The sequence below is a fragment of the Dipodomys spectabilis genome, unplaced genomic scaffold (assembly GCF_019054845.1).
Source record: "Dipodomys spectabilis isolate Male_0828 unplaced genomic scaffold, ASM1905484v1 ptg000132l, whole genome shotgun sequence".
Classification (NCBI taxonomy): Eukaryota; Metazoa; Chordata; class Mammalia; order Rodentia; family Heteromyidae; genus Dipodomys; species Dipodomys spectabilis.
Window position 1 is genome coordinate 2,140,163 of NW_024870809.1, and position 26,119 is coordinate 2,166,281.

Below are 26,119 nucleotides of genomic sequence, written 5' to 3' on the forward strand. Positions count from 1 at the left end.
TAGCTGGCTTTAAACTACAATTCTCAGATCTCAACTTCCTGAGTAGCTAGGATTACAGGTGTGAGCCACCTGAACCTGGCTTTTTTAAAGCCATTTTAAGAAATGGGGGGGGGGGGGGAAACTGTTGATTAAAACAATATTTGCCTATTTTGTGTGATTTTTCCCATGATTCTGTTTGTTCACCCCACTTAAAATGAGTATTTGGAACTCTTTTATTCCTTAAGTGTAATAATATTATTTCTCTATCTTCTGGAATCCTATCCACATTTTGAATAGTCAGTTTTACCCTATATAAAGTTTCCTTTGACTCTTCTAGTATTCCCCATTCTCTAGCTCTAGATCCTATCACTTTTATATATGTTTTTTATTGTAAAAATGCTGTACAGAGGGGTTACAGTTACATGACCAAGGTAATAAGTACATTTCCTATTGAGCATTGTTGCCTCCTCCTTTGTTTTCCCTCTACCATCCCTTCCCTCCCACCTCCACAACTACCCTCCCCTCCCCCACCAAAGTTGTAAAGTTCATTTTCAACATAGTGTTTTGTATATCTCATTGTTACAATGGGTCGACCTGTATCTTTATTTAAGCATTTTGGGTTTTTTTTCCCTTCCCCTCCCCAATTAGATAAGTGTATATACAAGATGCTATCACTTTTGGATTCTGTTTAAATCTGGTGAGCTGCATTAGTTCCTCTGTTGGATAGATAACAGTCTAGGTTCCAAAAACACATCTTAAAGTTGGAAGATATTTTTAATTCATTGGTCAAGTTCAACATACTATCCCAGAGGTGCACCCAACTAAAAAATTCTGTACCCTTCACTCCTAACTTCCGTTTACTCCAAACACAAGCAGCAATTTTGTCAAAGGTCTTTTTTGCTATTAGTAACTAACCCTGCTGCAAACCTAAAAGTCCTCAGGTCCATAGCACTTCATAACCATAGCAAATGTTCTCTACCTTCTTAGTACCCAGAGGAAGTTATATAAGCTACATCTGGCCTTGGTCTTTGGCTCCCTAAGGTCTCCTATGCACACATCATTGGAACCATTTGAGAGTCTTCTTTCCCATTTCCAGTGCTTGATGATTTGAACTGTATTTAAGATGATTAGTTGTCAATAGCCTTTCAAAGGACTATTCTGGCAGTCTCTATGGCTCATTTGGAACTGAACATAGTAATGTGCTGTTATTAACTTTATATAGGTTTGATATATATAACTCCAGAAGGTCAGAACAGTAGCCTTTATTTCTGTTTCTCCTATTCTGTCTCAGCCAGAACTGGGCATGTAACAGTAACACAATTGTAAGAGTCAGGCTCAGCATTTATAATACTTTGGTTTTAAATTTGGCTCTCCTACTAAAGCTTTGTAATCTTTGGTATGTCTTTCAACCTCTCTGTACCTCAGTTCCTTTGTATGAGCAGAATATTTACCCTCCCCCCCCAGTGTTGTAGGTATTAAAGGAGTTAATACAAGGTAAGTACCTAGGACAATGTCTGAAACACAGTAGACATTCCACAAACATTAGCTATTCTGCTAAGGAGAAGTGTCAAAAGAATGGAGACTAAAATTCCTTATTTGCCATTTTATAGGCCCTATATTCCTTCTCTCTCCTTAGTTTAGTCTTGCTTTTCCTTGCTTTCTTGTATACAGGTCCCCACTCTGATGATGGACACTCAATTCTCAGAATTCACACCGGACATCACTCCCATCATGCTGGCCGCCCATACCAACAACTATGAAATTATCAAATTGCTTGTCCAAAAACGGGTCACTATTCCACGGCCCCACCAGATCCGCTGCAACTGTGTGGAGTGTGTGTCCAGTTCCGAAGTGGACAGCCTGCGTCACTCCCGCTCCAGACTGAACATTTACAAGGCTCTGGCAAGCCCCTCACTTATTGCCTTATCAAGTGAGGACCCCATTCTAACCGCTTTCCGTCTAGGCTGGGAGCTCAAAGAGCTCAGCAAGGTGGAGAATGAGTTCAAGGCTGAATATGAGGAGCTCTCCCAGCAATGCAAGCTTTTTGCTAAAGATCTGTTGGACCAAGCTCGAAGTTCTCGGGAACTGGAGATCATCCTCAATCATCGAGATGACCACAGTGAAGAGCTTGACCCTCAGAAATACCATGACCTGGCCAAGCTGAAGGTGGCAATCAAATACCACCAGAAAGAGGTAAGCTGAGACAATCTCTGCTTTCAGGGAAGTGTGAGGTCTCCAGAGTCCAGCAGCAAAGCCAGAGTCAGCATTTTCCTACCACTTAGACTTCTAACAAATGAATGGTTGGACAGGCCTCGCAGACATTTTCATTCATCTATGACACAGCAGTCTCTGTATATACCCTTTATGTAGCCACATGACTCTTCAAAAGGATGGCATTCCTTCTCTTCCCCCTTCTTGTCCTCATCCTCTTTTTCTCCTCCACCTACTCCTCCTGTCTTCCTCCACCTTTCTCCTTTCCCCCTCCTTCTCCTCCCCCTCTTCCCCCTCCTCTTCCTCCTCCTCCTCCTCTTCCATCTCCTCCTGCTTTTTCCTATTTCTTTGCCTGTTCTGGGTCTTGAACTCAGGTCTTCATACTCCCGATTAGATTCTTTGTTCATAGCTAGTGTTCTACCCACTTGAGCCATGCTTCCACTTCTAGCTTTTAGCTGATTATTTGAAGAATCTTGAGGATTTTTTTTTCTGCCCAAATTGACTCTGAATCATGCTTCTCAGATCTCAGTCTCCTAAGTAACTAGGATTCTAGGCTTCTTTCATTTAACACATACTTACTGAGCACTATTTTAAGTGCTTGGGATACAGAAGGCAGACACTGGTTCTGCTTTCATGGAGCATACAACTGATGATGAACACTAAGTAAGTGATAACCATTGAATACGCAACATCAGCTATGGTGACCTCCAGACTATTATAGTTCATCCCTCAGAGCAAATCCAATTCTAGCAGATTCAAAAGACATGCTTTGCTTTCCAGTTAGGCCAGATTAATAATTGAGAAAATGTAGTCCGGTGCCAGTGGCCCACGCCTGTAATCCGAGCTACTCAGGAGGCTGAGATCAGAGGATCACCGTTCAAAGCCAGCCCGGGCAGGAAAGTCTGTGAGACTCATCTCCAATAAACCACCAGAAGACCGGAAGTGGTGCTGTGGCTCAAGCAGTAGAGTGCTCGCCTTGAGCTGAAGAGCTGAGGGACAGCGCCCAGACCCAGAGTTCAAGCCCCACAACTGACAAAAAATAATAGTAATAATTGAGAAAGTGTTACTCTATGCCATCTTGCTCAATAATTTTAGGGAGATTTGTGGCAAGCTGTATTTAACTCTTCAAGGAAATAGCACAGGACTATAGAAAGATCATGGGCTGTGGAGCCAGAGTAACTGAGGATGGAATTGCAACCCACTAGATTTGTGGCCTCAGAAAAGTCACTTTGATCATCAGTGCATTTGTTTATTCATTTAGAAAATATAGAAGACAGTACTTTCTCCACTTCTCAAGGATTTGTGGGAATAAACAAGAAAACGTGGTGTCCAGTGCACAGCACAAAGGGTGCTTTAATGGCCATTCCCAGCTGTCTTCCATGCTACTGGCAGTCAGATTCAAACAGGTGGGAACCAAGAGGTGTCGGTATACCAGTTAAAGAGCAAATAGCAGTGTGGTCCCTTCACTGATCCAATCTTTGAGACAAATTACATTGTATCATTTGTCTCATGAAAAAAAATGCCATGCCTTCGAAATAAGACAAAAACAGGTACTGGCAGCAACCATTTTTGTTTTGTTTTGGTTTTGAATCTGGCTCTTTAGCCAAAGCTGGCTTCAAACTCATGATCCTTTTTTCTCAAGTTCCCAAGTGCTGGGACTGCAAGTTTGCAAGCCACCACATCTGAGCCAAGGGCAACTTCTCAGGATATTAAGACAATTATAAAGAAATCTGTGTACCTGTAAGTTATGCCTGTAGTCCTTTCTACTTAGAAGGCCGAAATAAGAAGGATATCAGCTCCAGGCCAGCTCAGGCACAAAAATCTGAGACTCCATCTCCAATTAAACAACTGAAAACTGGGCTTGAAGTGTGGCTCAAGAAATAACAAGCAAGCTGAGCAAGAGCCCTGAGTTCAAACCACCCCTTCCCATCCCCACTCCCACCCACATACATGGAATTACAAAGGAATAAAGGAGCAATATAAAGATTGAAAGGGTTATATTGGGAGAGTTGATAAGTGACTAGGCTTACTCCTGAAGGTCTTTATCTTCTATTTGCTATTTATTTGCTTTAAGTTATTTCATAAGCCTAGAGTTACTTAACCTCACTTCTCCCTTCTGACAAATGGGAAAATAAAAGGAACATTTACCACCCTGGAGAAAGGTAAAGCTTATTTAAAACAAGTAATGTGCTTATGCATAACAACAGCAATGAGTACACAATAGGCATTCAATGAATATTGACTCTTGTTATTGCTTGTCATTCCACATAGAGAAGCCATGGTAGATGATCTGGTTGTATTGCAAGTAATAAATTTAACCAGTGCCCATCCCTCTTCCCACCATCTCCCTGTCACTGCTCTGCTGTTGATGTGTAGTGTCCGATATTTTATTGACTAGACTACCATGAAGCCTAACTGAATTTTCCACATTTTGAAAGATTTACTATGTACTTCCATTAATGATGCATATTACAGTTCCAGTGCATTTGTTTTTCATTTTAAATGAATTGTAATAATGTGAGAAAAAAAAGTCACAGGCATTTCTAGAACATAAATTACTTGAGTGACAGAATAGTTCTCGGGAACAGAATACTTGAAGACACAGATGTTGCAGACTGTGACTACATTTTGTGTTCCCCACCTCAGAGGATAGGAGATAAACTTGAAAATTACAGGCTCCTTCCACTCCCCTGAGAACTGGCAAAGCATTTTCTCTTCTAAATATTTCACTACAGTACTTCAATTCTTTGTTCAATTGCCTTCCAACATTTTTATGACATGACTCTTCCCATTTATTTAGTCTTTGATTGCCAGTTTTAGGGACTGCTCCATTTGGAAACTATTCATGACTTTCTCATTCTAAAGGCCATCAGGAGTCACCATTGACATCTAAATTATCTGCCCACAAACTCTCATTGACCTTGCTATTTTTTCCTCTTTCTCTTAAGTCTTTTCACTGTCCTAAAACTTTATCTTGTATTCCCTATTTCACAATATCTCTAGTTACTGATATTAAACATCATAAATATGGTGTTAAATGCTCACATGGTATATTTCTCAGTAGCATAATACCAATGTGAATGTACCAAATAGTTGTATTTCTTTTTGCTGTCATCAGAGGTTTTCTTAGGGCTTTTTTCTGTGCACATTGAAGAGGAAAGTGTGTGTGTGTGTGTGCGTGCGTGCGCGCACGTGCATGCACTAATCCTGGGGCTTGACATCAGGGCCTGGATACTGACCCTAAGCATTTTTGCTCAAGACTAATGTTCTACCACTTGAGCCATAACTCCATTTCTGGCTTTTCTGGTGCTTAATCTCATGGGTGACACTTCTGGTTTTTTGGTGTTTAATTGGAGATAAGAGTCACGGACTTTCCTTGCTGGACTGGCTTCAAACCCTGATCTTCAGATCTCAGCTGCTGAGTAGCTACAATTACAGGTGTGAGCCCCCAGTGCCTGACTGGGAATCATCTTCTCACTCTGGTAAAATGTACATGATATAAACTTTCCATCAGAGCTATTTTTATGTTTCTAGCTCAGTGGAACTAGGGTTATTACTTCTGTGCAAACATCACCACTAGGATTCACATTTGCAGACTCCTAAGTTTGGAGATATCCACTTTTCCTTCATGTGTGGACATGCAATTAGAATTTCATATTTTGCAGAACACATTTTTTAAAAATTGTTATTCTAAGGGTGATATACAGAAAAGTTACCGTTTCATAAAACAGCTAGTAAGTACATTTCTTTTGAGATGTCACCCTTTCCTTTGTTCTCTCCCAGTTTTTTCCTCTTGTCCCCACTCACAAGTTGTATAGTTCATTTTCAACATGGTTTCTACTATCACTGATGCATTTGTTCACCCTGTGTCCCTCCATTTTTGTTCCTTCCTCAAAGACAGAAAAATAAACAAAAAAGAAAAGAAAAAATCCCTTGTTTCCATTTTCTGGAGTTAATTTCAATAAATATTATTGTATATGGTCAGAAGCACAGAGGCATGGCACCTCTCCATGCCTTACCTAAGAGTGTCTTCCTTTGGTCTTACTGTGTGTGAATGCTTAGAGTGCTATGCAATTTATCCTGTATTTTAGATCTAGCTTCCACATATGAGAGGAATTATGTGCCACTTCTCTCTGAATTAGGCTTACCTCACCTAACACGATTTGTCCTAGGTCCATGCATTTCCTTGCAAATGACATACTATTATTCTTTCTAATGGCTGTGCAAAGTTCCATTGTGTATACTTATCACATTTTTGTCCACTCATCTATTTTAGGGCATCTGGGCTGCTTTTATAACTTGACCCTTGTGAATAGTGCAGCAATGAACATGGATGTGCAAGTGTCTTTATGATATCCTGGCTTGTGATGTTCTGGGTAGATGCCCAGGACTGGTATGGCTGGATTGTAGGAAGACCCATGTTTAGTTTTTTAAGGAACTTCCAGATTGCTGTCCAAAGAACTCACTGTTTTTGTAAGACTGGCAAAGTGGCACCTGTTATCTATTCAAAATTATGATATTCAATAGTAAAAACAAAAGCAATACAAAAGTATTGCACTTATGCAACCCACAAATTTTCAACTTCATGTTACTCACTGATCATCATGAGTCAAATCAATGAAAATTTTTGCTTATAGTAGACTGGATCATTGCAGTCAGAACCCATTCCAAGTTGTGCTTGGGAGCATGAATTATGACTGACTCCCAGCTTCAAAGTCAATTTTTTTTCAGTCCTGGGACTTGAACTCAGAGTTTGGGTGCTGTCCCTGAGCTTTTTGTGTTCAAGGCTAGCACTCTACTACTTTGAGCCACAGCTCCACTACTAGTTTTTAGATAGTTAATTGGAGATGAGTCTCATGGACTTTCCTGCCTGGGCTGGCTTCAAACTGCAATCCTCAGATCTCAGTCTCCTGAGTAGCTAGGATTACAGGTATGAGCCACCAGCGCCCAGCTAATATCAATATTTTTTAAATAAAGAATACCACTGCTTAGAGTAACACCAACCCAAATATATGTTTTATCCAGTAGCCTAAGATTTCTGAAACATTTTGAGATTTATGTATTTTTCTTCAAACCTTTCAAGATAAATTATTTTAGCAATGGCCAGAGATTGTTTTAACTTTTGTTGGTGTGCTTTACTAAATTCTTGATTAGGAGAGCAAGTTGGGGAATTCAGAAATATCTTAAAAATTTGTACTCTAAAAGCATTGCTTTAGGGAAGGAAAACATGGTTGATTGTCATGAAAAAAGAAATTCCTTCTGAATTGGGATTTAATTTACACTGTAAACTATAACTCTTCTCAATCGGTATTTAAAAAAAAAAGACATCTGGTCCCACTGAGTCTTGAATAGTCCATAATTTCTCTCCATTCAAGCATTGTATAGTTTAACACTGAATAAATTCACTTTTTTGAACAAATCAGCAATGTTTTTATCTTGTGGTAATTTTTAACTTTAGTATGTTTGGTATAAAATATAATCTTGTAAATTACTAAGATCCCAATAACTGAGGGTTTTTCTTTTTGTTATTATAAAGACGATGTACAGATGGATTATGTTTCATAAGTTAAGTAATGAATATATTTCTTTTCGGACAATGTCACCCCTTCCTTCTCTCTTTCCCAGTTTTCCCCTCCCGGTTTGAAGGTATTTTTGAGAATTTCATTCTTATAAGACATTGATCTGAAGAGCAGAGTATGCTTCTAGATTTAAAGAAGAATTACACAACTCATGGAAAGAAACATTTGACAATGTCATATTATTTATTGTAGAACATTATTTAAGCACATATTACAAATCTTTTGAAGTATATATCTCTTCATATAGGATGTGATGAAATTAGGAAGCTTTTATATCGGACACAAATGAATAAAATCTAACTTTATCCTTCCATTTTATCTATGGAAAGTGAACTCAAATTTTTTTTGCCAGTCTTGGGCTTGAACTCAGAGCCTGGCTACTATTCCTGAGCTTCTTTTGCTCAAGGCTAGCACTCTACCACTAAGCCACTTTCTTAGCCCTCAATTTTTTTATGTTAAATAAATTCCTCAAATCCCTTGGAGGCTTGTACTTTTATGTGTTTAACTCATCAAGGAGGAAAACATTAATGTATAAAGTGGATCACACTTGAGGATCTACTGGAACATATTCAATCTGAGTTACATGTTAGAATCCTTTAAGCAAGCTAGTGACATTTATAAAGGACAGTTTTTCCAGATAACCTTCAAGCCCTGAAGAAGGTTAGCAAAGGAATGTACAATAATTGTCTCCAGTGCCACAAATATTCAAAGAGAAATGATGTGCAGCTGGGTACCAGTGGCTCATGTCTATAATCCTAGCTACACAGGAGGCTGAGAGCTGCAGGAAAAGCTGTGAAACTCTTATCTCCAATAAACCACCAGAAAACTGGAAGTGGCACTGTGGCTCAAGTTGTAGAGCGTTAGCCTTGAGCTGAAGAGCAGAGGGACAGAGCTCAGGCCCAGAGTTCAAGTCCCATGACCGACAAAAAAAAAAGAACAAAACAAAGCAAAAATGAAATGATATCCAGATGAAAATGGGACAACAAAGCTAAAATCCTGTCATTTTTTTCTTCTTGATCCCATGCTTCTTACCAGTTAAGACCATAAGGTTATAATGTGCATGGATTAGGTAGATGCATCCTCAGCATTGATAATCAAGAACAGGAAAGCGCAGATGTGCCACAACTCATTCATTAGTGATGACATACTGTTTAATCATCTTTTAAAGCATGCTGTGCTCCCAGTTGGGAGAAATATAGGAATATGCAACACAAATGGATGCTCTCTCTGTGAGTAGAGAGGTATGATGAAGGAAAAGTATCAGGCATCCTGCACCAGGGAAAAGGACCCCACGATAAGTTCACTCATACATTCAGCTTCAGATGGATGTGTGTGTGTGTGTGTGTACGAAAATCAAGTTTTAAATGTGAACTGAAAGAGTTCCCAGGGAAAATAAGTATACTCAAGAGGAACCACTAAATATCTTCAGTTTATTAGGATAAGCCAATCAGTAAAAAATACAGTCAGATTTAATGAAAAAATTGTACAAATCTAGTTGGACCCTGAGGGATTAATACTGTTCAGTGATATAACCCTCTCAGGAACAAAATCTTAGCCTTACATAGAATATAATTCATTATTTCTTGAGGCAATTTTCATTATTGTATTTTCCTCATTATTATTCCTACTAGAACTCAAATAGTCTCTCTAAAAGAATTTAATCTGGTGAAAAATAAGCTCCAAAGAATGAAACCAAAGGTGGTTCCAAGTTACAACTTTGATGCAAAATGGCAGAATAAGAAATCTTTAGTCTTGCAGAAAACAGGCATGAGACTATTGGATAATCCTTACATGTCAAGTAGATTTTCAGGTATTCTCATGCAAATAGCTTTCAGATATTTATGAAAAGTCCTGATTTTCTATATTCTCTCCTGTTGTCAGATGTACCAAAGACTTTGTAAAACTATTATTTTATTTGTTCCTTAGTGTCAATACAGGTAAAGCAGAAACATTCCTGTAATACTTACTTTACAAATGGTAAAGGACTATGTTCAGGGATTTGAAAGACATATCTAACAAGCAAGTGGTAGAACTTAAGACTTGTATGATATCTTTCATTATAATCTTGACTTGTATGATATCTTTCATTATAATCTTAAGACTTGTATGATATCTTCCATTATAATCAGATAACTTCTTGTGAGTGAGGTTCTTTTATGTCCATTTGGTAGGCTCCAAATTCACAAACCAGGTAAATGATCAAATAAAATAACCACAAGTTCTTTGCTTTAGGAATTAGTGTTTATTAGTTCAAATATCTTAAAAACAATAAATGTTAGATTAGATCTCTTAAAACAGTAAATTAGTTTATACTAAAATCTAATTAAAGATAATAAACGATTACAATCTAATAACTGGAAACAAGAATCACACTTAAGTGTGCCTATATACCTCAGCCAAAGCACATGACAGAAAATCTGTGCTCCCTACTCCACTGCCATCCACCAGCCCTATTTCCCTTAGTTTTAACAACTTCAAGCCTGATTCAGAATAATGAGCTGCTTCTCCCTTTGTTCTCCTGCATATCAAACAAAACCTGACTTTGCACTGTTCTGAAGCAGATCCAGAAAAGTATTACTTTCAATAAATGGTCAGCCTCCATTCTCCCATAAGAGATTGAAGATTTCACTCACAAGCATCTACCTCTCATTCAACTTTTAAGCACATGACCTGCGTCAAAAACCAACCAGAGAATGTAGTTGTGGAAGTGGGCGGGAAAAGGGATGGTAGGGGAAAAACAAAGGAGGAGGTATCAATGCTTGATAAGAAATGTACTCATTACCTTGTTCATGTAACTGTAATCATTCTGTATAGTATTTTCACAATAAAAAAAAAAAACATAAAAACCCAACTAGATATTTCTATGAACCTGCTGAGGCCATAATTCCAAACAACAGTTTCTCACCCTGAAGAGCTGTAGAAATCTTGATGGTTTAATAATGTTTTTCTCTCCCCTAAAAACACTGTGCTTGCTTGCTTGCTACAGTTCTTTTATTTCTTTAGTTCTTATCATTCTTAACTCTATTTTTAATTTTCTTCTAAATAGCAAGTGTAATTTTTAAAAATTCTGTTTCTTAGCATAGGGTTACATTTTAATTTCTAAACCTGTAAAAATCTCCACAGTTAAATCTTTCTAGATGATCCAAATCAACAAGAGGCTCCGCAGATCTACCTACTATAAGGCTGCAACATCTCCCTGCTTTGACACCCAAAAACTGACTATACTTACCACCATTATTTGTTCAGACTTGTTCAAGTCTAGCATGATTTAAACTGTCTCATCATCCTAGACATTTCTCTTAAAGCTGTTTTGATAGCCTGCTTAAGTTAGTATAGTTGCTGTTTTCTCTCATGAGACATTAATAGTCTTAACCAGCTCACATTAATCTGTTTTAGAATTGTTATAAAGTCTGTATCTCAGAGCTCTACTTTGATAAGCTATCCATCAATATCTGATGGCTGAAGCACATCAGGTCTGTACTGATTTTGTTGCTTTGCATTTTATTTTGACAAAAAGTTATAGTTGAATTTCTTAATAATCTGAATGAATTCCCCATAAGGACTATCTTCCCTGGCTGTTCTAAAGCCTTTAATTAAAGCATGTTTTTTTAACCTGTGTATAGTATTTTTATTCTTCTTACTGAATGTTCTTACAATGTAAGAAGTCTACTAAATGTATTGCTCAATGGATTAACTTGTTTAGCCATTACCAATATACTTTGTGCACTGTTCTATTGACATGGAAGAATAAAGTTTCTTCCATTTTCAGTACACTATTTAGGTTAATTTGAAATATATCAGATATTTGCTACTTTGGATATCCCCACACACCTGGACTCTTCTACAATGGGAAAATTTGTTCAGTTACTACGGTAGCAATGTCCCACAATCTGCTGCCCAATGTGGTTTGTAATTGCTCACAGTAGTAACTCCCTATCACCATTTTTATTTTTCCTACTTGGGCTGTTGTTTGCCCCTGAAAATCTCTTAGATCCTCATTTACACATCAATCTTGCCACAGAAAGGGTAGTCTGTTGTGGGACATTTTAAAACTGATACATGGAATAAAATTGTTAATTCTAACTTTCAACAGCATCTGCATTAGCTTTTCTGAACATAGAATTTGTTTGATTAAATTTGCTAAAGTACTTCATCTGAAAAGTCAGTAGACAAACTAATTTATGTTTCTCCTGTTACTGTTCATTCAAATAAGACCTGATTCTACAGCCTAGAATTGCCTTCCTCAATTTATCTTTACAGCTAACTATTATGTATGTAGACCTTACTTAATATTACATACAGTGTGTTTAGCATTGAAATTACCTATATTGTCATTTAAACATTTTATTGTCACATGCTTAATGACTACATAAATTGTTGTGGTCTGTTTCATACCAGTGTGGATTATCTTGAACATGCCATTCATCTATGATTTGCACATACCACCATAAAAAAACTGTTCATCCATTGATAGGTAAGTCTTTTCCTGGTTATTGCCCATTTCATGAGATACAGAGGCCATATCTTAAGAAGTCCATAGTATCCATCCATGGATTTGTCCAAAGTGTTGCATACCTAATTTGCCACATGAATGTGAGAGGACTGGCTGGCCTAGAATCGATGTCATCTGTGAGTTTCCTGCACATTTATTCCTTTGTCCCGTTGAGGAAATGCTCCAAATGTTGTATTTCCTCCTCTGGTATTTGAAGAATTTATGTGTTAAATACCAGTCCACATTTTCTTTATATTCACTATTAGAATAACCTCTCAATAGCAAATATTAACAGACCATGTTTTAAACTCAGTTACATCCAACAACAAACTTTTTCCACTTTCCCTCCTGAAATATCAGCTGTAGGTCTAAATATTAAGTGGTTTGCCTTTACATGGGTGAATAGTCTTTGTAGGGCTTGATACAGCCATCCTCTCTTCTGCATCCTCTCTTTTACAACTTTTGGAGATGTACTGTCTCCATTAAGCAAACAATGCTTCAAAGCAGTTTCAAGATGTATCAGCATTTCTAGGAACTGTTTACTGGGACCAATTGGCCTTAGAATTCTCCAAGTTTTCTCCCTGGAAGTGGTCATCTAAAAACCTTTCTGTAGTGGTAGCATCTCATAGATATTGCTCTTTTGGAGTTATTTCACTTAGCTTGCTGTAATGTGATTTGTTGGGCCAATTTCCTCTTAAAAACCCAGTAAGGACTTCTAACTTTTCAATAAGTGTTTCCATAATATCCTGTCAAGACAAACATATGCACCATAATACCAATCTGGAGGCTATCCCCTTTCTAAGCTCTACTTATTGTAGAACATGTCCTAAGATGTGATGGAGATCATCAATTCTTCACCTTGTTGTTAGATAGGGTGGATTCTTTGCTTCTGTCATCAGGACTCTTAGGAGGACAAGTAGAAGGCAAAACCATAACACGAAGTCAGAACTTTTTACAAAAATCAAAATAAGACAAATGTCTTTGCTGGAAAAAAATCAAATCTTAACCCATAAACTTTCAATAATAAAAAAGTGTAGTAAAAATAGTAAAAATATGTAGAAGAAAATGCTTATTTACTAATGTGCAGAAAAATCAAGAGAAACAAGCTTAGTTCTCACATGTTGAAGAGCATAAATTGACTCTTACTCATTATTTACATCATCATTATCAGTAGGTATCACATCATACAGGTTGTCGATATCTAACATTGCTTCATCGATGTCAAGGATGAGATCTTCATCTTCTTTCAGTGAAAGTATTGACTCTAGGTCAGAGAGATCAGCAAGATCTGGCAATGGAATTTCCTCGGAAGGAGCTGAACTGGCTTCACCTTCTCCACTTGGACCTGGGTAAGGAACTTGGTGTTCCTGTGAAATAAACTGCAAAAGCTCTTCAGCTATTCTTATTAGCTGGGCTACACACTCAACAAGTCCACTGACCAGCGCGGGAATTGACCTGGCCTCCATTGCTCTTCTCACCTGATGACAGTAAAACTTGTAGAGGTGACAATGGTTCTTCAGGTGGTTTAGATAAGAGATATGGATGTTTTGATTATGATAGTGTTTAAGTCAGGCCAGTAGAACTGCAGAAAATTTTTTGGTGTTGGTGAACTTCTCAAAAAGTGCACCCTTGTTCTCTTGCCACAGCCAAGAGAAGGCAGAAAAGCAGATCTAATAAAGAAAAGAGAAATATATGATTTACTACCCTTGATCTACATTTTGTCCTATAAGATTCTATCCACAGAATACCCCTACTGAGAATTGTGCTTAATGCTAAAAGAGGATCTCTAGCTATTGTTCTTTCTTTTTCAGACACCCTTATGAGGACTAAATTTCTTATGGTCTTTATCCTTTTGTGGGGAGCAGTGACAAAAAATGAAAACAGGTTGCTGGCTGTCTTTGTAGACCTCTATTAAGAAAGTATATACCCATTCAAGGTCTTGAACTCTGAGCATGTTTTTTTCAGTGCCATTTATATCTCAAACTAGTAAATGTTTTCTGTATTCTTAACAATATATTCATTTAAAAATAATCAATTCATTGAAAGTTACAATTACCCAGCATTATGAAGACAGATGCTTTTGTGAAATAAACTGCAAAATCTCTTTAGCTATTTTTATCAATTCGGTATAAAATCAAGGAGCCCATTAATTAGGACATGAATTGACCCCAACCACATACTTTTACTGAAAGCTATAGTCAAAAGCAATGGACACTGTGGAGTTGGCAATTGTTTTTTGTTTGGTTTTTGGTTTTTTGTTTTTTTTTTGTCGGTCGTGGGTCTTGAACTCTGGGCTTGGACACTGTCCCTGCAATCTTCAGCTCAAGGCAAGTGCTCTACCACTTGAGCCACAGCACCACTTCTGGTTTTCTAGTGGTTAATTGGAGATAAGAGTCTCATATACTTTGCTGCCCGGGCTGGCTTTGAATCACAATCCTCAGATCTCAGTCTCCTGAGTAGCTAGGATTACAGGTGTGAGCCACCAGCGCCTGGCTGACAATTGTTATTTATAGTTGATTTGGATAAGAAATGATGGTGCTTATTTGATTATGATGCTAATCAAGTATTGAATAAGGACAATGGTCGTATGGAAACTTTGGCAAAGTAACACTCCATAAAATTAATCCTCAAAGCCGGACTCTAGTGGCTAAGGTGTGTAATCCTAGCTACTTAGGAGGCTGAGATCTGAGGATCACCGGTCTGAGCCAGCCCGGGCAAGAAAGTCCGTGAAATTCTTACCGCCAATAAACCACCAGAAAACCGGAAGTGGCACTGTAGCTCAAGTGGTAGTGTGCTTACCTTGAGTTGAAAACTTGAGGGACAGCGCCCAGGCCCAGAATTCAAGCCCCACAACCGACAAAAAAAAATTAATCCTCAAAAATCAATAGCTTTTCTGTATGCCAATAATGTGAAGAGTGAGGCTGAAATCAGGAAAGCAACTCGTTTTGTAATAGCCCCTCCCCAAAAAAATACCTAGGAATTAACTTCACCAAAGAAGTGAAGGACCTCTATTCTTTGTCTTTAAAGTCCAGATATTTGATCTGCTCATGGTATCCCACTGCTGTATTCCCAACACTGAGGAGGCTAGGGAAGGAAGATTTACAAGTTCAAGGACGATCTAGGTTACAAAGTAAGTTCTGGGCCTGCCTGGGCAACATGGTGAGACCTTATCTTAAAAAATAATCTAAGAACTGGTCCCAGTATTAACTATCTGCCATTAATAGTCTGTCTTACCACTCCTTAATACCATTAAAATCAATGTTAAGAATGCAAAAAGGTTTTTTTTTTTAGCAATTTTACATATCTTGTGTGGCTTTGTTGCGTTTGTCACTTTTTCATTTTTTCTTCTTTGCTTACTAATAGAACTAAAATTTATGCCCATATGCCCGAAGGTTTCTCACGCCCATTCCATAGACCTTAAATTAGACTGACAAGGAAGCTAAGTTGGAATACAAGGTTACATGGTCTACATTAGTTTTTCAGGGGGTAAGGGTATGAAATTGCCTCCTCTGTAATTCCAAATACATTATTTTGTTCTTCGATTCTGATGAATTGATAAATATTCTACATATGTATCTGAATTCCTCTGATTTTTCATATATCCTTTTGCCAGATTGTTCTTTTCCTGCAATAATCTTTGCCCATAATTTTCCACTTATTAGAACATATATCTCCAATTCATGGCTGATCAGTATGATCAGATTATGTCAATGACTGACCAGTTTCAAGCAGTCTGGCCAGAGGGGGATAGTCAATCACAGGCTTCATCCCCAGCTGAATATATTTAGTAGATATTTACTGAAGTGCAGCAAGTCATTGGCCAAATCGTGTATGATTTTCACATGGAGTTTGCAGGCCACCATAGGGACTGGTCTGACACACTGAGTTACATAAGTCTATCCAGTTAGCCTAAATTCATTTAGATTATACTATTTTTGGTCCAAAATTCTTTCTTTCATCATTAAGTATATACTGCAATTTTGTGTTATGATACCACTAATTAACTCATAGTTTTTGTTGTTGTTTTTTTTCTGTTTCCTACTCCACTCTTAGACTAAAACATGTCGTGGGATTAGGAAATATGTCTTCTTTTTTTCTGCTCTGTACCTGAAACATAGAAGAATGCTTGCCATATAGTACATAATCAGTAACTCTTCTGTGAAGGAAGGAAGGAAAGAAGGATGGGAGGAACAACTTTCACTTAGTCATTCAAGTAAAATGATACACTAATTCATCAAAATATACAGTCAATAAAATGACGTACACCTACAAGCTGTCAAGCCCAGCCTAGGATAAAAAATGAGACTATTGTTTCATGAAGAAAAAATAACAGTCAAAATATTTGGACAAACTTTCTACTAAAGAAGTAATATAAACAATAAGCCTTTTAAAGTATACCCAACAACATTAGTCATCAAGAAAATTAGTATCACAATAAGTATCATAATACAATGTCTAACAAAAAACAAATAATGACAACAAATATTGAAAAAATGTATAAATACAACACAATTCCTTCCATATTGCTGGTGAAAATATAAAATGGTACAATTTTAGGGAAATGCTTTTCAGATCTTATAAAACTGCCCATGTACTTATCTATGTCCCAGAAATTCCACTCCTGTGTATCTACCCAAGAAAAATAAAAAGTCATGAAGAGACTTTTATAAAAATGCTTATTTCAGCTACATATATATGTATATATATATGTATATGTACATATATATTCCAAGAAGTAGAGAAATTCAGGTTTCCAACAAGAGAAGAATGGAAAAACTGGGGTATTAATACAATGTGTCACTAATCATCAATAAAAAGAAAGTCTCTGTCGATGGAGACAACAACATAGATTAAATAGCAAAAGCATTTACTTCATGCAAGAAGGCAGACCCAAAATGAATGCATACTGCATTATCCATTCATATATAATTCTCAAAAATGCAAGAAAATTCAAGGTGGAAAATGCAAGTAAATTTTGTTTGCATCTAGGAGAATCAGAAGTGATTGGAAGTGACAGAAAAGAACTTTCTAGGGTGGCAGTAATTGTCATTTTAAAGAGGATTATATGTAACTCAAGAACATGCACTGGTCAAAACTCATTGATTGATAGTTAATATCTTTGTATTTCACTGTATGTAAATTTTATTCTCCTCCAAACTAACCAGCATAAGCAGCAGCTTGAACTAGTGTGTACCATATAAGGTGGCATGCACATAATCTAGTAAAAGCTCATACTTATAGAAAACCAATTATATATCAAGCACTAAGAAAATGACTTTTCATAGAGTAGTATACTTAATTCTAATAAAATAGCATTGTGAAATTATGGACGGAAAATGAGAATAAGAGGAATTAAGTAACTTATCTGTAGTTACTTGGTTAAGTCAAGATGCAGAGCTGAAAGTCACTTCATATCTAATTTCTAAAATCCTATGAGAAGCTGGGTGCAGGTATGCTACACCTATAATCCTAGCTACTAAGCATGCTGAGATCTGAGGACCAAAGTTCAAAACCTGCCTGGGCAGGAAAATCCATGAGACTTATCTCAAATTCAAAACCATAAAAGAGCTGAAAATAAAGCTGTGGCTCAAGTAGTGGAGTACTAGCCTTGAGCACAAAAGCTTGAGGACAGTGCCCAGGCCCTGAGTTCAAGCCCCAGGAACAGCACCAAACTTTAAAAATAAAGTTCTCTGTGAGACTGTCCAAATTTAGGCAACTATAGTGGAAAATTTGCCTTAGTAGGATCAAAATCAACATTTCATTTTCCTAAGCAGGAATAGATCTGTGAATGTTAATCTCATTTTCTATACCTAGAAACAGGCCAATCCTAAATTGAACATGATTAAGGCTGGGGGAATGAAGAGAGGTGGCTCAATCCCCAACAGATTAGAATGTCTGCCATCTGTGATGCAGCAGTTTGGGAAGGCACCCATCCTCTGTTCTGTTGAATTGGCCAAAAGGATCATAAATTACTTATCTTTGGTAGACCCAAGATGGATAAAAATTCAAAGCTATATCTTTGAAATTATTTCCAGAAATGTATTTTCAAAGAGGATGTGACTGATCCTGATACAACTAAATCCTACCCTCAAAATAAGATAAATAACTAAATTGATAAGTTTAAGGATATCAGTGAGCTGTTGAAATAAAATGCACGAAAATTTCAAAAAGCAAAGAGTCCTTCCTAAATGAGCAACAGTCATAAGCATTTTTCTTCACGGCAACATTTGCTAATTCTGGTCACAAGTTGAAGATGAGGCTTGGTCCTAAGGAAGAGGGATTATACTAAGGAAAAGGCTAATCTAGAATAATTTTTGGTAGTTCCAGGAGACTAATAATAATTGACTGGAAATAAATGACATGCAGGGCAAATTTTTATTAACCTCAAGTTAGTTGGTTGAGTTGTAGGCTGACTCCTAGACAGAAAAATCAGAGTATAGAATAGTCTCCTCCTTAAAAGTTTCCCTAGATTTTGAACTTAAAGGGACATAGGAGAAACTCAAAGGGTACTTTTGATTTAATGATTCTATATACTCTTTACATAGGGAGGTATAAAGGGCTTAATATAGCCATATCTCTTCAATAAGAAGAAACCCAGAGAATATATACTACCAGTTATCATGCCTAAACACAGTAAGGAAACAGTACTGCATGTTCTTTCCATATATGGAAGCAAAAACTAATCAATCTGAATGTAGAAATACAGGTAGTATGTTCTGAGGCTCTACAACATAACTATCTGAGCATAGTTATTGGCACAAAGGCAGACAAAGAAATCAGTGGGACAATGACCTTAACTTATACCAAATACTAAAATAATCATACAAATAATTAAAAATAAATCAAAGACCTAAATATGAAAGGTAAAAATAATAGTCTGTCTAGACGAAGCCACAGGCAAAAATATTCATGATCTTAGGTAGGCACAATTTTTTCACACAGAAAAAATAACTGACTGAAAAAAAGAATCATTGAATTAAAACTTTCTTGGGGGAGGGAAGGTATAGTAGGAGAAAAACAAAGGAGGAGGTAACAATGCTCGATAGAAAATGTACCCATTACCTTATTCATGTAACTGTAACCCCTCTGTACAGTATCTTTACAGTAAAAAATATATATTAAAAAAGAAAAAGAAAAAAAAAACTTCCTTGGATCCAAAGACATCTTAAGAGGGTAAAAACTCAATTATGTGTATGTAGCAAAGGACTGATGCTCGCTCTACGCATTATAGCTCATACAAATCACTAAGGAAATGATAGTATCATTTAAAAATAAAGCTAAAGAACTGAACTGGCACATAACAGAAGGAAATATACTAATGGCCTACAAGCCTCAGTATTACTCATGAGAGAAATGCAAATTAAACCCACAATGTGATATACAAAATGCCACCAGAATAGCTGCAGTTGGAAAGGTTTATAATACAAAGCACTGAGACAAACATGAAGCAACTGGAACTCTCTTTCTCTTTCATACACTGCTGACAACCATGTTCATTGGTATAACTACTTTAGAAAACTATCTGTACTAAAGGTACACTTCTATCTCATGAACCTGAAATTTTACCTTGAAGCATATAAACAAATTATGACTACATATATGTACAAAAATGTCAACAAAGACTAACTGTATAAAAGTACAGTATGCATTATATCATTACTTTTTTAATAAGTTTTTTATTGTGAAAATACTGTACAGAGGAGTTACAGTTACATGAGTAAGATAATGAGTACATTTCTTATCAAGCATTGTTGCCTCCTCCTTTGTTTTTCCCCTACCATCCCTTCCCTCTCACCTCCACAACTATACTTCCCCTCATCCCCGCCTAAATTGTAAAGTTCATTTTTCAACATAGTGTCTTGTACATTTCATTGTTGCAATGGGTCAACCTGTATCCCTTTTTAAAGATTTTTCCCTTCCCCTCCCCAAATTATATCAACATCAAATACAGTGAAAACAAGGATTATACCGTGGGGAGGGGGGGACATACAAAGCAACAGAAAAATCATATGGTACCTTATATGAAATTCAAGAACAGACAAGTAAATATATGAAACAGAAATAAACAGAGATTACCTCTGGGTAGGAGGGTGTTGAGTGGGAAAGGATATACGGAAGCTTTCTGAAGTACTAAGAATGGTCTGATCTTGACATGATTGCATATATAAAAACCAAAGCATCATTGAACTGTACCTTTAAACTTTAAATCTTGCATAATACTATAACTCAAAATTTTTAAACACACACAATTCCCAGGTCTCCTTATAAAACACGTGAAGATAGAAGGTAGTAAAACATGGTTTAGTAATCCAATTGTCAGAGGGAAAATGGAATGAAGCATGAATGTATATATAGTTCAGAAGGGAAATAACCTTTTGGCTAACTAATGTGGTTCTCTACTTCATAGCAGTGCCAAAGCAAGAGTCCCTGATTGCTAGACAGTTTTTAATTGATGCCGCAGGAGATAGATAATCCATCTCTTATAAGTAGCTCAGAAAGATAACTGGGGAAGAGGCTATGTTTATCCTTTGAAAAGCTAGAATTTTGCCAACACAACTAACGAAAAGCCACCATTTTTCTTTTTACTGAGAATCTTACACTTTTATTTTGCACTGCTTCTGGAAATCTGGCAATACATGTCTACCGGTAGAAAAGGTGAAAAGAATTCAAAGCCTCTGGGTCTATGTTTATAGTTGATAAGCTTCTCTGCATAAGGCAAGGTAAATAAGTTCATATCTAAGGGTAACAGAGCCAGTTACATGGGAGATATTAAAATATGCCTTTGGTGGATGCAGGCACCTGTTTCCTACTTACAAACAGGATATGTTTTTCAGCACGCTCACTTTTCTAGTGTTGCAGTAACATTTTGATCTATGCAGTCAATCTGGACTTTAAAAATACCACACCTTTATGAATACCTGCCACACACCTTCACTACCTCTGAGGAGATATCAAGAACACTTTATCCCCAAAGGGCAAATTTTATTATTTTCACATAGCAAGAACATCTCTGGAAGGATACCAGGAAAAAATAAATAGGATTCAACCTTCAAACTATTTTTTAAAGCTTCAAATCTTTGCCTTAAAAAAACTGTGCAATAAGGCATTTGCTTGTTATAGGATCTGACATTTAAAATCCTCATGAACCATCTTTAATTTATCAAGAAAAAAACAAGGAAAGAATTGTACAGCTGAAGAGCTAAACATGGCCCCTTCTTGAAAATACACAAAAAATTCAAAACAGAAACTGAAATATGGGGGAGTAGGAAATGTCCTTATGGTGAATTTCTACCAAGTTCTACTGAATTTTCTTTCCTCCTCCAAATTGATTCATTGCTGCAAAAAGATTGGCAGACTCTAGCTTACCCTTCAGAAAAAACTTAAGTCACTGTAGGAAAACAACTACTTTTGAAAACATCTTTCAGTTATTTTCCTGGAGAGAACCATAAAAATTTCTCAAAACATTGTCCAAACATGAGGATAAACACTCCATCTTAACTTGGAGGAACCTGTACAGGCTTATCTGTGAAGCTTGGTAGCTATAAGAGGCCCCAAGATTTCCAGTGTCTAGAAAGTGGTATAATACTTCTAGACAAAGGTCGTTTTGTTGTTGTTTTTATTTGTTTCAAATATAATAAGTACAGATGACAGGGTCTAAAAGAAGGGATAGAAGTAATGAGAAAAGAAGTTCTATTCCTAATCCTTCCTCTAGCTTTCTGTGAGAGAAAAAAGTCAGGTTTTTTGTTCATTTGATTGTAGGGAATTATATTCTCTTTGGGAGAGACAGTAAAATGATGCTAGTATTATAAGGTAGAACATGGTATCAAACAAACCAATAGTCCAATTTGAACTTTATCATGGACTAACTGGAAAATTGCTAAAACTCCTCTATACTTCAGTTTCATCATTTGTAAAATGAAGATAACACACACAAGAATTATGTGAGTTAATACATACAATGAGTTTAGAATGGTATGTGGAAAATAAATCTGTTGCATAATCACTATCTTGGACAAATTCCAGGTAAACAGTATGTGGTACATACTAGCTCTTTACTAGTGATTCCTGGAAGGCAAGAGAGGAAATGTCTGCAGACATTACAAAAAGTGGAAGGAACTACTTCCTTCTGGTAATTATATCCTCATGTACTCCAATCTACAACAATTCTGTGCCACAAGGATTTTTCCTGTTTTATAACCGAGGAAGTACAAACCCATAAAATATAGGTTACTTGCCAAGGTCACACAGCTGGTTGATTACAGAGCAAGGATGAAGAGCAGATTCTTCAGGTTCTCAGCCTTCTGAGCTGTCTCCTCACTCTGCAGCTTGTTTTCTAAAGCTCCAAAGACCTCCAAATCACTAGAAAAATAAGAGCCAGGGTTAGGATATCAATTAAAAACACCATAAACCATGAGAATTAACTGCTGAAAGTCACTTTGAAGACAATTATTGTCTTCATCCATACATGATTGTCCTCAGAGTGCACCTAGAAAAGAAAGCCATAGAAAAGAAAAGATACCCTAGTGAAGTCCAGAATGTGAATTATATAGAGTCCATAACAGAATTATGTATATTTGAGTTTTACTTTGAAACTTCTGAAACAGAATATTTGTATTTGATGCCTTTTGTCAAGTACACAAATAGTATATTTATAAAGTTTATGGGGTTTGTGACATATTTATTGACTAATTGTGTACATGCTTGCATTTGTTTCATCTCTCCAATCTTGGAAAATACTAATACCTCAGTGGAAGAAATCATTAGTTTCTTCCTAACTACCTCTGGCTTCCTTTTGCATTACACATTAAACCAAGCAGCTCTCTACAGCATTATAATAACACAAAAGGGAAATTATACTCTAAGAAAGCATCTGAAACCTACAGTACATCCCAGAGGCCTCTTCTATTGTGATTTCATCTAAGCCACTAACTGCTTATGTTGAAAGCTTTCCCCAGATGCCATTGCCACTGCTACACAAGAAGAATGAACAATGTTCTTCTAACTATACCACTAAAGAGGAAGCTGGTGTTTACTGGGCAAGACACTTCATGTTTGGGATATTGCTACCATTAGCATGAAATCCAAAAGTTTCTCCATAGAATGGTGACTATTTTATCCTTAGGATAACATAGTGGAAGATATAGCTATATTTATGCACAGGGTTTTTAATAGAGATGCCTGTCACCCTTGGTAAGCTTACAGGAGATGACAGAAATGAAACAGCCAGGAAAAGGCAAGCCAAGTTTTCAGTGCCTTCTGGCAGCTGAATCCACAGTACCAAGGAAGAAGGCCTAGATTTCCTTTCCTGGCTCCCCAATGTCATTATGCCAGGGATGAATCCATTAACCTTCCCAAGAATTACTGACTACACCAGATTTGTCTTCAGTGTCATTTTCAGAACTATGCTTTCCCAAATTACAGTAGATGAAGTAGCTGAACCCTGTCTCTACTATCTAGTCTGTCCTGCCACATCCTCAGCATATATCCTCTAAATAAACTGCAAATAATCAATTCAATAAATAAACCTCAGGCCAAAAGTACTGCATGCCTGTTTTCATGCCTGTAATCCTTAGCTACTCAGGAAACTGAGATCTGAGCAACAGGTTTCAAAGCCAGCCAGGCAAAAAAAAAGTCCATGAGCTAGAGGTAGACCTGTGGCTCAAGTGGTACAACATTAGCCTTGAGCAAAGAAAGCTCATGGATAGCACCCAGGCCCCTGAGTTCAAACTCCAGAACCAACACACATATTAAAACACAAAACCGCTCACAGAATTCACAAACTTTATAGACCATATTAATGACAATGTGCCTTGTGAAGGTTAAAATGTGTTTGTGACTTTAAGTGTCACTATTCCACAATACTGTGAAACATGTGAAATTTATGTAATCACCTAATCTCAATTTTTAAAAAAAGTGAGAGAAAGGATGGGTTAGGAATGATGGGTGAAAATGTTGTCAGACACCTTGTACTCATATGCTGTTTTGTAGAATGGGAACTGCTTTGTACAACTACTTAAAGATAATAATAATAATAATAAGTAAAAGAAAAAACACAAAACCAAAATCAAACCATAACCTACCAAATGCTTGGTAGACCTCAGATAGTACATAGATATAAACATTGCTGACACATGAAGACAGCTTCAACAACCTCTGTTGCATAGGCATGTATTAAATGCTTTGACATGGGGAAGTTGGAAGGCTACATGAAAGGCATGTTTTTTTTTAAAGAGGAACATATGAGCATTATTAGAGGCAGTGAGAGTTGAATTTCTTACCTTGACAAATCATTTAGGCTTCCTGATCATTTAGTCCTTTCTGATCAGAAATAAAAATAAAACTTTTAGCTAGTATTCCCTTTCTGATCCAAGGCATTTTTCTTTACAGGGATGCCCCAATACTTTGAATTTTTTAATGGTGTGTCTTATTAGTTAAGATTATATTTAAACATCTCTCTCTGATAGTAAAAATAAAGCATCTAAGAAGTCACTAATTTGAGATAGGTGGCACCTATCTCAAATGGATGCTATAATATTCAAATGATAATGTTGAAAATTAGTAAACCATAAACTCTAAGGCAAAGAAAATTTTTCTTTAAAAGATCTTAATTGGGGTGGTCAATCAACCTGATTTTCAGGGACTAGGGGTCTTTCTAGGATTTTCAGCATTACATACCAAAACTAGAATAAATTGAACATTCTCTTCGACTACATTTTATCTAGAGTAAGCTCTGAACAGGACTTAACTGGTATTACTAGACCTTAACCAGACTTAGAACCTAGTTTTTCCCTGCCTTGACTTTAGCATTAACTAATCTTGAGTCCTTGCTAGGCCTTCACTAGGGTTTTACCAGAACTTAACAAAGCCTAGATCTTTCACAATATTAAACAAAGCTGAAAAGCCTTTAAATAGACTCAGGGTCTTGTTACACCTGAAATTCCACTATGAATAGACCTTCTCTAGATTATATCCTACAAGGCTTTAAGTATAATCTGAACCCATGTAAACCAGGCATAATCTATGACTAAACTAACTGGGTTCTAACTAAAACTTAATTAGGCTTAGTCTTAACCATACCCTAAGTGAGCTAACTAGGCTTTGACAAAACTAAGTAGACAAATTAGGTTTAAGCCTTATCTTTGCCTTAACTAAACTCTAGCTAAACTTTAACTAGACTTTGGTCCTTACTAGCGCTTAACTGGTCTGTCTAGACTTTATTAACTACTATTACTATATTACTGGTCCCTAAGTAAGCATGGGCTCTTCATAGTCAGACCTATTCTCAGTTTAGACTATAATTAAGATCTTAAGTAGGCCCAGATTTATCTCACCTACATTTAGGTGCTTAGCTTGGATGAATAAGAATTAACTCAGATAACTAGGCCTTAACTAGATTTAGGCCTAGACTTTTTCTTAATTATTCAGTGATTAAAACCTACGTGAGACTCAGTCACTGGCTATTCTTAACTCTGCCTTGAGTAAACCTTGACTAGACATTAACTAGGCTTAGTTCTGGGTGGGGTTTGCCTGGATGCTGACTGGGAATAAACTGTCTTTACTGTCTTGTTAACCCTTTATTGGTTTGACCCAGTAAAATAGTTTATCTTAACAAGTCTTAGCCTCAGATTAGCCTAAACTGAACCTTAAATAAGCTTCAATTGAGCTTTGAGGAAGCTTTAATTATATTGATAAAACTTTAACTGGGATTTGGCCCTGGCTAGGCCTTAAGTGGAGTGACTAATCATTAACTGAGTTAACTGGTCTGTAGTCATACACTCTTGCTATATGATAAACATTGAGTAGTATTTATCTAAACTTAGATCCTTATCAGATCTTAATGAGTTTCAGTCCTTGAACC

The 26,119-nt window shown here is 36.7% G+C and overlaps 2 protein-coding genes across 2 annotated transcripts in view; one reads left to right on the forward strand and one right to left on the reverse strand.

Moving 5' to 3' along the window:
* The window catches only part of Trpc5 (transient receptor potential cation channel subfamily C member 5), a 128,026-nt gene that overhangs the window by 31,580 nt on the left and 70,327 nt on the right, over positions 1-26,119 (forward strand). Inside the window, exon 2 of the mRNA XM_042690073.1 lies at positions 1,651-2,172. Coding sequence (XP_042546007.1) covers positions 1,651-2,172 — 522 coding nt within the window. The remainder of the gene's footprint in view (positions 1-1,650; positions 2,173-26,119) is intronic.
* On the reverse strand, positions 13,404-13,727 carry Trpc5os (TRPC5 opposite strand). Its single transcript, XM_042690029.1, has one exon. It carries the CDS (start codon positions 13,725-13,727, stop codon positions 13,404-13,406), a length of 324 nt encoding a protein of 107 aa, XP_042545963.1.